General features: G+C 35.1%; 1 protein-coding gene across 5 annotated transcripts; it reads left to right on the top strand.

Moving 5' to 3' along the window:
- The first annotated feature begins 7,914 nt into the window (after window positions 1-7,914).
- On the top strand, window positions 7,915-15,340 carry LOC107769792 (phosphatidylinositol/phosphatidylcholine transfer protein SFH13). 5 transcript variants are annotated; one of them, XM_075234465.1, is made up of 16 exons: window positions 7,947-8,093; window positions 8,259-8,317; window positions 9,028-9,144; window positions 9,259-9,556; window positions 9,831-9,930; window positions 10,015-10,281; window positions 10,797-10,874; window positions 10,982-11,086; window positions 11,186-11,235; window positions 11,333-11,432; window positions 11,560-11,658; window positions 11,734-11,847; window positions 12,000-12,156; window positions 13,691-14,079; window positions 14,152-14,226; window positions 15,077-15,340. In XM_075234465.1, the coding sequence occupies exons 3-16, from the start codon at window positions 9,138-9,140 to the stop codon at window positions 15,095-15,097; spliced, it is 1,860 nt and encodes a 619-aa protein (XP_075090566.1). In that variant the 5' UTR covers window positions 7,947-8,093; window positions 8,259-8,317; window positions 9,028-9,137; the 3' UTR covers window positions 15,098-15,340. The 5 variants fall into 5 exon arrangements, with proteins under 5 accessions (XP_075090560.1, XP_075090566.1, XP_075090570.1 ...); XM_075234469.1 differs by having other exon boundaries at window positions 7,954-8,093; window positions 9,031-9,144; XM_075234460.1 differs by having other exon boundaries at window positions 8,014-8,077.
- Window positions 15,341-16,920: the final 1,580 nt, after the last annotated feature.

Here is a 16,920-nt window from a genome sequence, read left to right as displayed (position 1 = left end):
AAGCAAACTAGATATATAGTGACAACATTTTTTTTGAGTCTTTCACTTCGAGAAATCAATATTTATTTTTCACTTGTTTTATATGTGACTAATACTTTCTATTAATCGGTTGGAAGTAGGTGACTATGAGCTGACCCAATTCCTCTAACTATATATACATCATCTTACGCTTTGGCGTGGAGCTTAGGGATGGTCAACAATGTCAAGTGCTCATGTTAAAGGGTGATTTTAGTTGTTTTCTACTATAAGCAACTAGTGAAAGAACATTCTTTTGCACCTCCACTAGTTACCAAAAAGTCAATGACTTCATTTGTTTATGATCACGAGCAGATCCAGAATTTAAACTTTATGATTTCAGATTCACAATTTTACCATATCTCATCTAATTTAATGAATTCAAGTTCAAAATTTATTATTTGTATATATTTAATAATTTTGGAGCAAAAATACATGGTACGCGCGAAAACTATGAGTGTCTATTCTAGATATGTCTCTGATTATCAGGAGTAAAATTCTAATTCCGAAATAAGATTTGAGATTAAATTTATTCAGTATTTGGTCATCGCATTGAATGTGAAATATTAATTGGGATTAATTATCCTCTCTTTTTTTCACTAGACCTTTTTCCGCGACGCAAATGACCCCAAAAGTATTAGATAATTATTTCCTCGTGGAATTTTTGGAGGTTATATGGCATTTGTGTTGGAAGTTACAATAAAAGCTTTTGTCTATTATGAGATGTGCCAAACAACCAACTAATGTTACCAAGGAAGACATCTTCAATGGAAATTCCAGCTCCTCCAACTAGGAAAAAAACACTAGGTTTTAGCCCACCAACATCATTAATTCACCCTATTTCTCTATCTGCTGCTCGCTAGCTATTTTGTTGAGTATACTATTACACCGTCTGTTTCAATTTAGATGAAATAGTTTGACTCGGCACAGAATTTAAGGGAAAAAAGAAGATTTTTAAAATATGTAGTCTTAAAAGTTTAAGGGGTAAAAGCTTTATGGAGTCATGATATTTGTGTGCTTATAAAAACTTTTCATTAATGATAAAATGAAGAGTTTAAAATTGAATTATTTTCAAATTTAAAAATATGTTATTTATTTTGAAATATACTAAAAAGAAAAAAAAGTAGCTGTGTCACGAATATTATATACATACAGCAGTGGACAAAACCACCACGATTACATAGTACAAATACAATATTGGATTTTTGTCCGCTTCATTCAAGTAAAATCAAACGTCATCATACCACGGAGTGAAGTAGAACAACAAAACTTCCATCACTTGATCGAAACGGTTAAAAATACCATTTTACTACACGGGATATTTAAAACTATTTCTTATTTGCTTTTGACTCTAACGAGGCCCATCCTAAAGTATAACAGAGAAATAATTTTAAATCGTACTCTAAAAAATGTTGGACATCTTGTCTATCTTGGAATATCGGAAATATAAAAATAAATATGAGACAATTTGCTAAAAATATGGATATGAATGATCTAAAAATTTAATGGAAGATAAAATTGAGATATTTTTCTTAATTCAAATAAAAATACAAATAGTTTTCGATATAAGTATATCTTTGACCGATCATTTTCTCTCTCACTCTTCTTATTTGTACTTTTATCTCTATTCCATTCCACACATAACAATTTTTTTACTGGATCTACGTTACTAGATTTTACCAAAACAAAGATAAAAAAATAGTCATAAGTCAAAGGTCAATGAGTTTATTAAGAAATGTAACAAATTTGTTGCCATATTCCTCATAGGTTCCCATAATAAGCCGTTAAGCTAGTCTGAGATAAATCATTTCCGAGGCCTGGGGTATTATTACTAATCTTTCTGAGAACGAAATTAAAAAAAATTGTGAATCTTACTAGAAGAATGTGAAGGTAGATTACACTTACGCATTACTTAGTTCTAATAATTTACTTTACACACTTTACATTTAGCTTACTCATCCACCGTTGATGTACAAACATAGCTAAGTTGACTTAAATGGAAATTCTTTATATTAAAAATGCATAAACTTAAACTCTCCAACAACAATAACAACAACATAACCCATTAAAATCCACTAGTAGGGTCTAGAGAGCATAGAGTGTACGTATATTTTACCCATATTCCAGAAAGGTAGAGAGGTTGTTTTCAGGAGACCCTCGGCTCAACAGAGGATGCAATAATATTATAAAAGAACAAAAGAATAGATCTGTAACAACAAAAGAAACTAGAAAAATAATATCAGCATCGTAAGAGACATCAAATAAGTGAAAGGGTAATACCACAATACTATGCAAAAAAAAATAGTGTGAACACAACATAAACCGCTAGTAGTCCAAGACAAAACTCTATCCGGCTATCCGGTACAAATAGGAAAAAAAGCTCAACTACCACCTAGCCTACAACCCTAATGCTCGACCTCACGTTCCTATCAAAAGTTATGTCCTCATAAATCTGAAGTCACGTCATGTCCTACCTGATCACATCACCCCAATACTTCTTATGCCGCCCTCTACCTCTTCTCGTACATGCCAAAGCCAACCACTCACACCTCCTAACTGAGGCATCTAGGCTTCTCCTTCGCAAGTGACCGAACCATCTAAGCCTCGCTCCCCACATCTTGTCATCCATGGGAGCAACGTCCACCCTCTCCCAAATATCTTCATTCCTAATCTTATCCAGTCTAGTGTGCCTGCACATCCATCTCAACATCCTTATTTCGGCTACTTTCATCTTCTGGATATGTGAATTCTTGACTGGCCAACACTCAACCCCATACAACATAGTCGGTCTAACCACCACTCTGTAGAACTTACCTTTAAGTTTTTGATGGCATATTCTTGCCACTCAGGACTCCAGACGCTAACCGCTATTTCATCCACCCCACCTAATATGGTGTGTGACATCTTCGTCGATCTCCCCATCTCCCTGGATAATTGATCCTATGTACTTGAAACTTTCTCTCTTGGGGATGACTTGTGAGTCGAGCCTCACTTCCACGTCCGCTTCCCCTCACTACTGAAAAACAACAAATTCATGACTGAATAATTCCGACCGATTTAATTCAGTCTCTATTTTCGACTGATTCAGTCGGAAACTTTATTAAAAATACATGTGATTTTTTTAAATTTTTGGCTCAAAATTGCGACTGATTGAGTCGCTCAATTATGCGGAAAATACCGCGAAAATATTTTTTATGGTTTGCGACTGAATTAGCCGCAAAAATTAAATTTAAAAAAAAAATAAAAATGAGGTCTGACTGGTCAACGGGATTTGCAATCGAATCAGTCGCAATTTGAAAATTCAAATTTCAAATTTGCGACCGATTCAGTCGCAAATCTTTTTTTGTAATACAGCCCTAACCCATTTTTTTTTTCTTTCTTCTCTAGCTTTTTTCCCTCTCCTCCCCTCTCCTCTTTTGCCCCCACCCCCTCTGTTTCTTGATTTTCTCCTCGAATCTAACCATATAAGGTATGATTTTCCTCTCTCTCACTCTCCCTCTCCCTCCCTCATCCCTCCCCCCCCCCCAGTTGTTTAACTCGTTTTTGGTGCAGGAATCCGACGACTCATCTCCCCTCCGGTGGTAGTTCGGCGGCAGATCTGTTGGTCGTTTTCCAAGGTTTTTTTGCATTAATTTAGCAAAATAGTATGTACAAATTAGCTATATAATTTGCAATATAGTACAGATATGTTAGCAATAAATTTTGCAATATAATATGTATATAGTGACTTGTTAAAAATTTACTTGTTTAGATTAATTAGCTATTTTTTTCGTTTTAGTTAGATGTTCTTGTAAAAATGGCTAGTATACTTGTATGTACCCAATAGTAAATTAAGAAAAAATTTTAGAATAATTTGGGTATGTTCTATAAGTATAAAATTTTTGTTTATACAAAAAATAACTAAAGAAACAACTTAAGTACTAATACTTCGTATAATTTAGGTTATAATAGTTAGAGTTGAACAATATTTTAAAGAGTTAGAATTTTTATACATTCAAGTTATGTTAGTTAAGAAATAACTTAAGTGCTAATACTTCTCTGTTTCGGCTTTTCGTTTGAAAATTCTCTATGTCATATCTATGTATTAATTATATTATTTATTATTGGAACGAAATGAAGAAAATGCAATCAATTAAGTAGTAAAGCGCTATCATATGCTAATTTGAAATAAATTAGATTAATTTTTATGTTTTAGGACTTTTTTGTCTTACAATTGTTCAATATACATATTAATAATGAAACCATCCAAGTATTATAGTAAAATATATAATTAAACTATTTAGATAATCTTTGGGAGAATATAACATAGTAAGTAGTATAAATAAAATAAATATGTCAACTTCTAGTTTTTTTTTCCTGTGTAGATGGCATTTGCGCATCGTACATGGATGTATAATATGAATCATCCTAATCATGTGGGGTTAAGGGATGAATATATAGAAGGGGTTCCTGGATTTATTGCTAAGGCATAGACACTTGATGATTTTCGTATTGAATGAACGATTAGGTGTCCTTGTGTGAAATACAAGTGTGTTAAGTTATTGGGAGAAGATGTTGTTACATGTCATCTTTAAAAAGGGATTTATGAAAAATTATTATGTGTGGACTGCTCATGGAGAGAATCTTGATAGCGTAAATGATGTTGATTTTTATAATACTTTGGGTGGTGAGGAAGGTAGTCTCGTAATGGAGAATAATGTTGAAAATTCTTGATTCAATGACATGACTAGGGATGCCTTTGAGATGTTCCCAGAGGCTCAATCTGAACCAAATGATGAGGCTAATAAGTTCTTCAAAGAGTTAGAGGAAGCTAGTTGTCCGTTGTATGAAGGCTCAGTGCATTCCAAGTTGTCTGTTGTTGTTCGATTACTTTAGATTAAGTCAGATAGTTCTATTTCTCAATCGGGCATGAATTCTATCATTGGGCTTATGAATGAACTTAATCCGAGTAACATTGATCTATTCGAGTAAAATATTCTTATTTTTACAAGTATGCAAATTGAACATATATATAATTACTTCTTAATTTTCAGGAAAAGGAACGTGGGGGTGATGTGACTTATGCTGAGGTCTTTGCGGAGACCCACAACAACAACAACAACAAGAAGGACAGCACAAGAGAAGGATGGTCAAATCGCGTGCTTCAGATATATTTGTACGATCCCAACACCAATACTATATTATTTTTCACTCTTGGTTTATTTTATTTATATAACATATATTATTTTTATTTCAGAACAAGTATCATATTGATCTTGATGCATGGCGACAAACTCAGCCTGAAGGAACTCAGTCGTCCCCGGAGGATATGACTGCAAGTTTGGACATATGCGACTGGTGGTGTGAATAAAGGTATAAATATCATGCAATTATCTATTTTGATATTAGTTTGAAAGTTGCGTGTTTGTTTTCTTACTTCTTTTACTTTCTTTTCTTTATTTCTCGTGAAAATAATGAATAAAGGTCGAGTCTACGGGATTGGAGTACAACCATCCTCTAGTCGTCCACCAGCAACATTATTCACTGGGCATTGGTTTTCCAAGAAAACATGGAAGCTATGTGTCAAAAAGTGGATCAAATATCGCAAGAATTTAAAGCAACTCAGTCTTTGATCCAAAAATTGTTAAAAAAGTAAAGCAAGAAAAGAGCTGCAATGAAGTCTGAGGAGGAATCTGATTCTGAATAGGCTATTTGAATATTTTAGAGTTGAAGTTAGAGACATGTGTAATTAATATTGTTTGATAGTTGATTGTTTGATTAGTTGGTTGAATTGTTATAAATATTACTGTTCGTTTTGTAGTAAATATTGGATTTGGATTGTTATATTAGGTTTTTGTTTGGTTGTTAAGTGTTTGGTTAACTGTTTTATTTGGCAGGTGGTGTAATTAGAAATACAACAAAATTCTACTTAAAAATGCCCAGATTTGCGACTGAATCAGTCGCAAATTTCACCAGGAATTACCTAAATTTGCGACTGATTCAATCACAAATTGAAAATTTTAAATAAAATTTAATTAGGATTTGCGACTGAATCAGTTGCAAATGGAGAAATACCGATATTTTTAATTAATTAATAATCAATATTTACGACTATTTCAGTCGGAATAATTAATTAAAAATTAATTTTATTTTTAAATTTTCCGACAGAATCAATCGAAATATTTAATTTATATTCATTTTTTAATTCTGGTTAGCGACTGAATCGGTCGCTAAATTTACGATTGATTCGGTCGCAAGTGGCCTAATTTCAAATGTCCCCGTATTTTTCAGTTTGCGACTGAATCCGTCGCAAATTTTCGACTGATTCTGTCGCAAATATATTGCGACCACGTGTTTTCCGATTGACACTTTTCAATCGAAAATCCGTCGGAAAAACACGATTTCTGACCGATTTGATGGTCGCAAATTTGTTATTTTTTAGTAGTGTCTGTCACGCCGCTGAACTTACACTCCAAATATTCCATCTTAGTCCTACTCAACTTGAAACTTTTGGACTCCAGGGCCTGCCTCCATATCTCTAGTCTCTCATTAACGTCGCCTCGCGTCTCATCAATCAGAACTATATCATCAGCGAATAACATACACCATGACACATTACCTTAAATATAGTGTGTTAGGGCGTCCATCGCCAGGGCAAATAAGAACAGGCTGAACACAGATCCTTGGTGTAATCCCATAACCACAGAAACAAGCTCTGAGCCACCTCCCGGAGTCCTTGCCCGAGTCTTAGCTCCATTATACATATCCTTTATCGCTCTAATGTACGCTACCGACACACCTTTCACCTCCAGGTATCTTCAAAGAACGGCGCTAGAGACCTTGTCATATGTCTTATTTAGGTCAATAAACACCATGTGCAAATACCTCTTCCTATCCCAGTACTGTTTCACCAATTCCGTAATAAAGTGGATAGCTTCCGTAGTAGAACGACCCGGCATGAAACTTAAACTCTGAAGTCTTATCCAAATTAGATACGTGTATATTAATTTGGATATAAACTCACCGCTCAAAGAATGTGAATATATTTAAGAGACTCCTGCATTAATGAACTTCCCCATTATACACGAATCCTAAAATAACAGTTTCTTACTTTCATTTCTCAACAGTCAAAGTTCTCCGATAACGTAATCTAGACTTATCCAATAATTAATTACAATTACAAGGAAAACATCTAAGTAGTTAATATTATTAGCGCCTAAATAGAAATAGGTAATAAAAGAAAAATAAAAAAAACAAATAAAGTATTTAATATTCTTTCCTCAATAGAAGTAGTTTAGGGTAAACAGAGTACTGTAAAAAAGTAACGCGGAGATTCAGAAAATAGCGGCAGCAGTAGCTCAACAGAAAAGAACTGTTCCCCCCTCACTTTACGTAACCATTCTTTGCTTTACCTGGATATACTCCTATAACTTTTACCTTTGACAAATAATTTTTTTTTAAAAAAAATTTCGAATCTATTTATCTAAGTAAATATTAACACCAATATATTCAATTAACTTCACCTTATTATTAGTACTTAGTAGTAGTACTATTTGTTACATTGATACTACACAAATTAAAGTAAACTATTCTAGCTTTTTTTCCAATCATATAAAATCTAGTATGGTAGTTTTGTCCCACTTATACTGTATTTACATATTTACCATTAAAAATGTCAGACAATCTTTTACTTGACTCCTATTTGTCAAAGATTTATTTTTGGTAATTAAAATTTTTTATTTACCAACATGAAATTTTGAAACATGTAAATTCTATTTAATATTTCATCTTTTCTGATTGTATGGAGAAAGTACAAGATGAAAAGTTGTAAAATTTTAATTTTAAATAAAAGTCTAAGCACGCTGTCACTTTTCCCCCTTTTTCTATCATAAACAAAAGATTCTGTAAGTGCTTAATTTTGATTTTTATGTTTATAAACGACACGTAAAGATTAAAGGAAAAAAGAAAAAGCAAAGCAGAATATAAAAAGTGGCGCTGGAAGCTTTCAGAAAATTGGTTGAGTGAGAGAGAGAGAAAGAGAGGAGAGAGAAAAAGCCAAGCCATTAGCCATGTGTATATCTAAGTATATTTACACAGTAGTATGATATATATATGCATTTACAAAGATCATAGTGAAATCTTTCTTGTTCATTCCTCCATTATTATTAATTCACAGCTGAGCACATATTTTTCTTGAAATTTATGATGTTTTGCAATTAAAGCTTTGGTTTTTTTGTGGTTTCCTTTAATTCCTTGGATTCCAGAAAATCAGTGCAAAAGCTCAGTTACTTGCTGATTTTGCTTCCCTTGTATTAGGGTTCAGGTAACCTTAGTTTCTTTTTCTTCTTCTTTTGTGGGTTTTTGTTGATATGACTTATTATGTGTTTGTATGTTTCAAATGATTCTTGTAATTATTTGGTCTTAATCTTGATGTGGGTTGTGAGATCTGTGCTGAATTTACTATTTTTTAACATTTGGTTAAGTTTCGATGTGATCATCAATTTTCCGTGCTGTATGTAAGCAAGCTTGAGGATTTATAATCTCAAATTACTTCTCTTTTCGCAATTTTTGTACCTAAAATGATTTATGATGGATGCAAACTTGGCATTTCAGTGAATGTACTGATCAGTTTGAGAAATGTCCATGTAACCCAATGCGGTTTGGGTTTTGTGATGCAGCAAACCCGGGCTAGGTAGCAATTGAGGCTTAGTTGATTGATTGATTGACGATGTGGGCGTGGGAGGTGTAGTAGTGTTTGAACAATGCGCGTGTCGTTCATTATGGAATTTCAGTTCTGTGAAGTCAATTTAATTAATAGGGAGAGAATTCACAGGAAATGAATTTTCATTTTCTCATTTATCGGTTCTTGTCCTGTTCCAGTCATCAAATAATATTCTTCTTATCTTCCAGACATTAGTTAATGTGTCATTTTTCATTTCTTGTTGCTCTGTGCTAAGTTGAGATTTTGATTGCTTATCAAGGAAAGAGAAACTGAGATTTTGTATTGATTCATTCTTCTTGTTCCATATGAAGTAGTGCAACTTGAGCTTGGATGGGTTTTGCTGCGGAACAGCTTAGATTGCTTTGAACATTAAGGGCCACGCTTCCTTCATCAGTTTACTTCCTGCTTGTCACAAGGAAGGATGTCAGGTTTGGGCTTCCCATTTAATAAGTTATTGCCTGCAAGAACTGCTATGGATGATCTAGTTCGTATGTTTTCTTTATACTCACTTATGGATATTCTGGATGGTATCTTGTATCTAGAATGGTTGGATGCATATGATGACATAAGAGAAAGAAGATCAGACTTTGAGGTTTCAGAGGATGAAAGACGGCGTTCCAGAATTGGTGCTTTCAAGAAAAAGGCATTAAATGCTTCAAACAAGTTCACTCACTCTCTGAAGAAAAGAGGAAAAAGGAAAGTTGACTACAGGTTCCCTTCAGTTTCAATAGCAGATGTACGTGACGCAAAAGAGGAGAATGCTGTCTGTGAATTGCGTCAAAGGCTCCTTGAACGGAATTTGTTGCCACCCAGACATGATGACTACCATATGATGTTGAGGTGTGTTTCTGTTTCTGCTGAAAAATTGTTCGACTAAATTTTCATGTGTATGAACATCTATCTAACAATGGCAGTTTTCGTTCGAAATGCGGGCAAAGAAGCAGTATTATTGGGTGAAGCTGGATCTTATACATCTTTTAAGTTTCCATGCTAATTTTCTTCTGAGACTTTGCTTACAGTTGCTTAGCTGTTTTTTTTCCGCACCTGCATATTTTGTCCTTATATCTTGCAGCCAGATGTTTAACCTAATTTTGTTAACACTAATTCTGTGTAGATTTTTGAAGGCAAGAGATCTTAATGTTGAGAAGACTATTCCGATGTGGGAAGAAATGCTTAACTGGAGGAAAGAGTATGGCGCAGACACAATATTGCAGGTATTTGATACCTTTACCTCAGCGCTAATTTCAGTATTGTTCATACTGATTGATGGATTCTTATTGGAACTTGTGACCGTGCAGGATTTTTACTTTGAAGAGTTGGAAGAAGTATTGCAGTTTTACCCACAAGGATATCATGGAGTTGACAGGGAGGGAAGGCCTGTTTATATCGAAAGGCTCGGACAAGCTCATCCCAACAAACTTATGCGGATCACCACGATTAATCGCTACTTGAAATATCATGTTCAAGAATTTGAAAGGGCACTACATGAGAAGTTCCCTGCATGTTCTATTGCCGCAAAGAAAAGGATCTGCACAACAACTACAATTTTGGATGTGCAAGGCTTAGTACGTTTGTTCTATTGGTGATTAATTTACCAAATTGATGTTGTTTCTAACTTGTATGGCTTTCTATTTTACACTGTGTGAACCATTTTGAACACTTACAGATTTAATCACATTAACTAGACATCCATTTTTTCTGTTACAAGGGCATATTAAGCATGCATGAAAAATTCGAGTGGTAATACAAATAGCTAGCACTCCCATGGGTGGTTTACAAATTGGGTCTGGATCAATTACTTTCATCAATTTCCCCAACTTGATCGAAAGCAAAGAGTATCAGATTTCTTTTCTCCAAATTGCTTTTAATTGTGCCCTCATGCACCAGTAAAGATATTCAAGTATTTTCCCATCAATACAATTTTTTGTTCACCATTTCCATGTTAACCTAACATGCCTACTTAAGGAAATCTTCTCTCTATCACACCTCTTAAAAGTTTGTAGTTCATCTTTTTTATCATAAATACTAGTATTAGTTATTACTCAGTTTCAACATTTAATATGGTCTGCTGTCAATGCAGGGGATTAAAAACTTCACAAGGACTGCTGCTAGTCTTTTGGCGGCCATGGCAAAAATTGATAATAGCTATTATCCTGAGGTATCAGCTGTTAACTGTGAACACCTATAAATGAGATTGTCCAAGTATTTTATCCAGACTCTGTTGTCGTGGCCTGCCTTTAATAATATCCAACATCTTTTGTGTAGACACTGCATCGAATGTTCATTGTCAATGCTGGCCCTGGCTTCAAAAAGATGCTCTGGCCAGCAGCTCAGAAATTTTTGGATGCAAAGACTATTGCCAAGATACAGGTAGTAGAGGAAACCATGGCTTTTTTTTGGGGGGGGGGGGGGAACTCTCCTCTAAATACTATTGACTGAATCTCTATGTTCCAATCTTTACTTTTGCAGGTGCTGGAACCCAAATCTTTGGATAAACTATTTGAAGTTATTGACCAAAGGTTCATTATTTCTTTTGTTTTATGTTTTGCCTTTGAAGAGTAAAATTATCCAAACATTTATCTGATTGTTTCTCTCTCTGTGTGTCTCTCTTAAAAGTCAATTGCCCGACTTCTTAGGTGGCTCTTGTACCTGTTCTTTCGAGGGTGGATGCCTCAGGTCTAACAAGGGTCCATGGAGTGATCCTGAAGTAATGAAGGTGTGTTATGCCAGTTCAGTTATATTCTTCTTTTTATGACATGTTCTTCTTCTCATTATACTTTAACTAGTCCTGGAGGGGAGAATTAATTTGTAATAACCTTTGTTATTTTCTCCTCTGCTTCTAGCTTGTATATAACGTAGAAGCAACAACAGTGAAGGAAATCTCTAGAAAAATCGGTGACCAAAGGAAAATTGAATCCTATATTCAGATACGCCCTTTAAAGGTAAATTTTCACTTTGACATGCTTCCTTTTTCTCATTTATGCCTCTCCCTGTATGACAATTTATTTTGTGGTCAGGGGAGGAGTAGCGACACATCCACAAGTGATTCAGTATCAGATGCTGATGATTCGTGTTCACCAACTAGAGGAAGTAGTAGCTCAATTTTGAGGCTGGCCCCAGTTGATGAAGAAGTGAGTTTTCCAAAATATAATATAGTTTTTGTTTGTTTCATTTAAGCTCCAGTAATGCTCCTGTACTAGTACGTAGTTGCAACACGTGCATGTGCAGTTGCACTTATTTATATATCACTCCTTTTTCTGACTTGTTATAATTGGTGTCATAGGCTAGGTCATCAGATTCAACAGCCTATTGTAGCTGTGATGATGAATTCAGCCTAGGTGATCGAGGTGTTGCTGATGAGCATGGATTGCTACATTGGCAAGGACAATCTCCTGAGAGAAATCCAATGATTTGTTCCACTAATATACCTAATTCTGAAGGTATTTGTCTTTGTTAATCATCAATGCCATCAAAAGAACCTTTAAACAGTAGTTGCCTTGTATGTACGATGTGACTTGGTATATGAAGACACCATGGAATTGTAAAGTGCTATTGGTTGAATTCAGTTCTCAATTCATGATATGATCCTCAGGGTTTATTGTTAACCTAGGGCTAACTGCATTTCATCATTCAAAATCAGATTCAGATTTTCCTCATATATTACTTCTCCTCTAGTTTTAATGGTAACAGTTGCCATCTTATATTCCCTTTTACTTTTTGTATGTGATTTTCAGTCATGCTGTGAAATTTATGTTTTTCACCTCCCCTTTTATCTTTGGAGGGATCACTAATTAAGTCAATTAATTGGCTGTGGCTCTAATTTCTGAAATAGGGCTAATTCATTTGTATTTCAATTTTTCCAACAGCTAATCCTTTGAGCTAATTTCTCTTACAACCCTCAATGTTTCTTAATAACTGTAAATCTTCCCTTATAGAAATCGCGTGAAGTTCCTTTATTGGAAGAATTTGAGCTTACCATGGGTCCTTTGGCTTTTTCAACTTGTTTTTAAAAATAAGAAGAATAGAAGTAATTTGTATGCCTTGACAATTACATTATCTCTTCTTTTCCAACATATAAGGTGGAATTTCTTTTTAGTTTGTTGTAAACGTTTGGGACAGACCTCCAATTTGTGAACCAGACTTATTTTATCTGAATTTTGCTAACCAAGTCACTGAACTTATTCCAGGACACTTTTCAATTTTATTCATGTGAACTTTCCTTTTAAAATGTGATAATCTGCATTTTTAAGATTTTCGAATCAACTGGAAAAATATTGTAATGGTTGTAGGCATACACAAGTTTTTCTCTGGAGTATAACTAGTAGAAATCATAGCATTAATTAGAGAACAGTATTAGCCTCAGCTCTGTTCCAAAAAAAAAGAAGGAAATTATTGTGAATACTAGCAAGGGAGATAGTGGAATTCCGTAGTTGGGTCATGTTTGAAGTTATGATAAACTTGAGAGGAAGACAGGAAGTTATGCTGCCTCGCCTCACTTCTCCGCCCTCCAAGGAAAAGAAAACCCAAAGGGTAGAGAGGAAAGAGGGACTTTATGTGCGAATTTCAGAAGCGGGATTTGTCATGGCTCAAAACCTTTTCCTTTTGGATGTGAAAGGACTGTGAAATGGGAGACTTCTTGTTTTAAGTTTTACAAGCTAAGTTTGCCTGCTAAAAATCTTTCTTGGCCAGTAGATGTGCTCACCTATTTTCATTTTCAGCGACTTTATATCCACCTTATATCCTCCTGGTAGGTTTACCTTATTGAAGACTCCACAAAGCCTATATTTTATCCATCTTTTGCTGCTTGTTTTCATCATTTGTGCACATACTCTGCAATGACGTGTTTTGCTACATATATGTAAACTCTATGCATTCAAGTCAACTGAGTTTTGAGTTCTTCCAAGCTGAGACTCATGCTAAATTGGTAAATTCGTATATTGTGGGATTCATGTCCAGTATTCATGTGCTTTTTAGGTACCTGGGCAATTCGTTGGTGTGAAAGAATCCAAGAGAAGATTTTTAGCAGTTGTTTCCGTTGTTTGGAAAGGAAACTGATTCCTTTCATACTCAAACTCTGTGCATTTATTCGTTGTCTGCCCTTTGAGTACTGGAGGAAACAGACAAATGTTTTCCCGACTAATGCATTGGAAGAAAGGCAAGGGACCAGTTCGTCTGTTAATGATGAAGCAGTTCAAAAAGTAAGGGAGGCCCATCCATGCATGCAGCGTCTTAATAGATTGGAAAATTTATTGGAAGAAATAAACAAAAAGCCCGCTGAGATCCCAGCAGAGAAGGACCAAATGCTTCTGCAATCAATGGACAGGATCAAGTCTGTCGAGGTTGACCTAGATAAAACAAAAAGGGTAAGGTTCATCAGTGAGACTTGTAGAACTTTGAGCCTGGAGTGTCCTCTTATTATGTTTCACTGTCAACAGGTATTGCATGCTACAGTGTTGAAGCAACTTGAAATTGCAGAGTTATTGGAGAACCTAAAAGAGTCGAGATTTCATGTAAGCATCACTTAACATATTGAGCATCTCGTTTGTCATCATTATTTGGTCAGATAGACAGCCAATCAGTATATATATACTTGCTTAGGTGATGTATTATCCTGTCATGTGATAATGTTTGCATCTGTCTGCTATTTTGTTTTATTTTTCTTCCCATGTTTTGTGAAAGGGCCAGGGAGTGGGGGTGGGAGACTGTTGCCCTGTGATGCGATTGAAAATCTAAAATGAAGGCAATTCACACTGTCTGCTTCTTACTGTTAAGGTTGTTCATTTTCATGTTTTAATGTCCTTCCCGCGAAGGCCTGGGAAGTAGATGGGCAGTTAGACTTCCAAGAGTGTCTTCTGTTGGCGGCATTGCCATCATGGTGGAATGGGACAAGAGAAAAAAAGGCGGGTGAGAGGAGGGTGTAAAGGTCTGCTAAAAGGGCATTTTATGGAGTTCATCTGATAATCTCTATAAGACTCATTTTCAATGTCGTAACAAAACGTGTGAACTGTATCAAATATGACTATGGTATCCATATTTCTGCATTAAAAAAAGGGGGAGTCCGGTGCACAAGGCATCCCGCGTACATGCAAGGTCCGGGAAAGGGCCGCACCCCCAAGGGATGTGATGTTGACATACTACCCTAATACAAGCATTATTGACTTCTTCCGCGGTTCGAACCCGTGATCTATAGGTCACACGGAGGCAACTTGTTGCTCCGAGGCTTCCCTTCCATATTTCTGCATAATTAGCTTATTTTCCGTGCTCTTGTAACTAGTGCTGTCTTGCTTTCTTTCCGATAGTATAAGGTTTCAATTAGTGCTTCATGTACCAAGTCTGAGATCTGCCGGTGTTTTGTTGCAGAGGCGGAGTTTTTTGTGTTGAATATTGGAAGGTTGGAGATTCAGATATGCGATGAGAGTTTTTAACTGCTAACTACGCTACAAAAGGAGATGTCAGCTTATACGCCTCCAGTCGTAGTGACAAAGTTTTCCTGTTTTTTTTTCCTTGTACAATGTCCTTTACAGAACTTGCAGTCATGGTACAGCAAGATGTTAAATATACTGTATTAAAACGTCCTAAAGGAAAAGCTCAGAAGAAAGTATAGAGGTATATGTGTCATCTTAATTGTATTCCTCCTCCTCATTTAGTTGTTACTTTTACCTTATCAAGGGTCGATTCAACCGACCTGGACCGGTAAGATTATCACATGTTAAGTGATACAATATTAGACAATAAAGGTAGATACTTACCGTAAGATCCCATTTTATCAAAACGATAAAAGAATATGTTTAATTGTACTATGTAAAAATCATTTTAGTTTGTTGAATTTGGGACGAAAAGAATGGTTTTGCTGGTCACTCAAATTCTAACTTGTATCACGAAAAAAAATGTAAGAATTGGTCAAATGTTGTTGGATTTGGAGTTAGAGGAGACTTTCTAGAAAAAGACAGCCATAATATAGCGAAAGCTTCAAGTGGATGTCTGTTGGTTTTCGTTATCTTCTAGTTCAGTTCAACTTTCACAGCTCAGAGAAAATTAATCGGGTGCTAATTAGTCGAGGTAAGAGGCCAACACGTTGTTAGTCAATTGCTGACTTTGGGGCAATGAAGACGTGGCAAAGCAATGAAAAGTCAAATCACAATTTTCCTTTTCGATTGTGCACTTCTATAGTGTCAATACCTTTTACTTTATCGGTGTAATTAACGATTTTGTTTACTTTCCAGTAATAAGCTTACTCATTATATATAATTACTTACAATTATATTTTAAATAATATGATAATATGGAAATAAAAGGAAAAAAGAGAGGTGTCAAAAAGCTTATGATGGGGTTAGCATTAGATTAGTGAAAATTAAACTTGTACGCATTAACTAAGATTGCATATGAGAACTCCTTTTAATCACATACTCCTTAAAATGCATGTAATCCAACAATCCCGTATTATAGTAAAAAACAGGATTCAAGTAAATCTCACGGAAATACCATCTTAAACATAAAACAAATGTATATTCCATCTTTATATTATCATTGTACGGGTCAAAATCTACCTCACTAGGATTTAGCTTGAAGCGGTATCGTAAAAAGCAATATGGCCGAGGTCGATTAGTAGATAACGGGGTTGTTAGCCGAGTAGTCAATAACGGCCGAGGTCGAGTATCAAGGGCAGCACTAACAGCTAGTTTTTATAATAAAATATTCAGGAGAATATTCAATTGTCTGTACTTTTAGGGTTGACCGGGGAATGCCCCGTATAAATAGAAAAAGAGATAGGGGGAGAGGTATGTAATATTCTCTGAGAAAAACATTCTTTGAAAAGCAGACTTTCTCTCTAGATAAAAGACAATCACTACCTTTCTAAAGAGATTCGATTGTCTATTATTCCATACTTTTTCCGTTAGATCCGAGAAGGATCCCAACATTCTAGTATTTATCTATTATTCATCATTGTCAGGAGGAGGAATCATCCAGCTCATTCAATATTGGGTGAATCATTCTCCTTATTTACTTTAATGCCATTTATCGATTATTTATTGCTTGATATTCCCCATCATTAATGACCTATGTACATTGAATGTACATCACATTTAATCTTCTCTCAACATTGTTCTTGCGCAATTTATGTTAATCGATTATAGATCTGAAGTTATTATCATTAACTAGGTTTAGCACTTCGTCATACTAAATTAATTAGTTTAATCAAAAGT

This window comes from Nicotiana tabacum, chromosome 2 (assembly GCF_000715075.1).
Source record: "Nicotiana tabacum cultivar K326 chromosome 2, ASM71507v2, whole genome shotgun sequence".
NCBI lineage: Eukaryota > Viridiplantae > Streptophyta > Magnoliopsida > Solanales > Solanaceae > Nicotiana > Nicotiana tabacum.
This window is presented reverse-complemented; position numbering and strand designations above follow the sequence as displayed.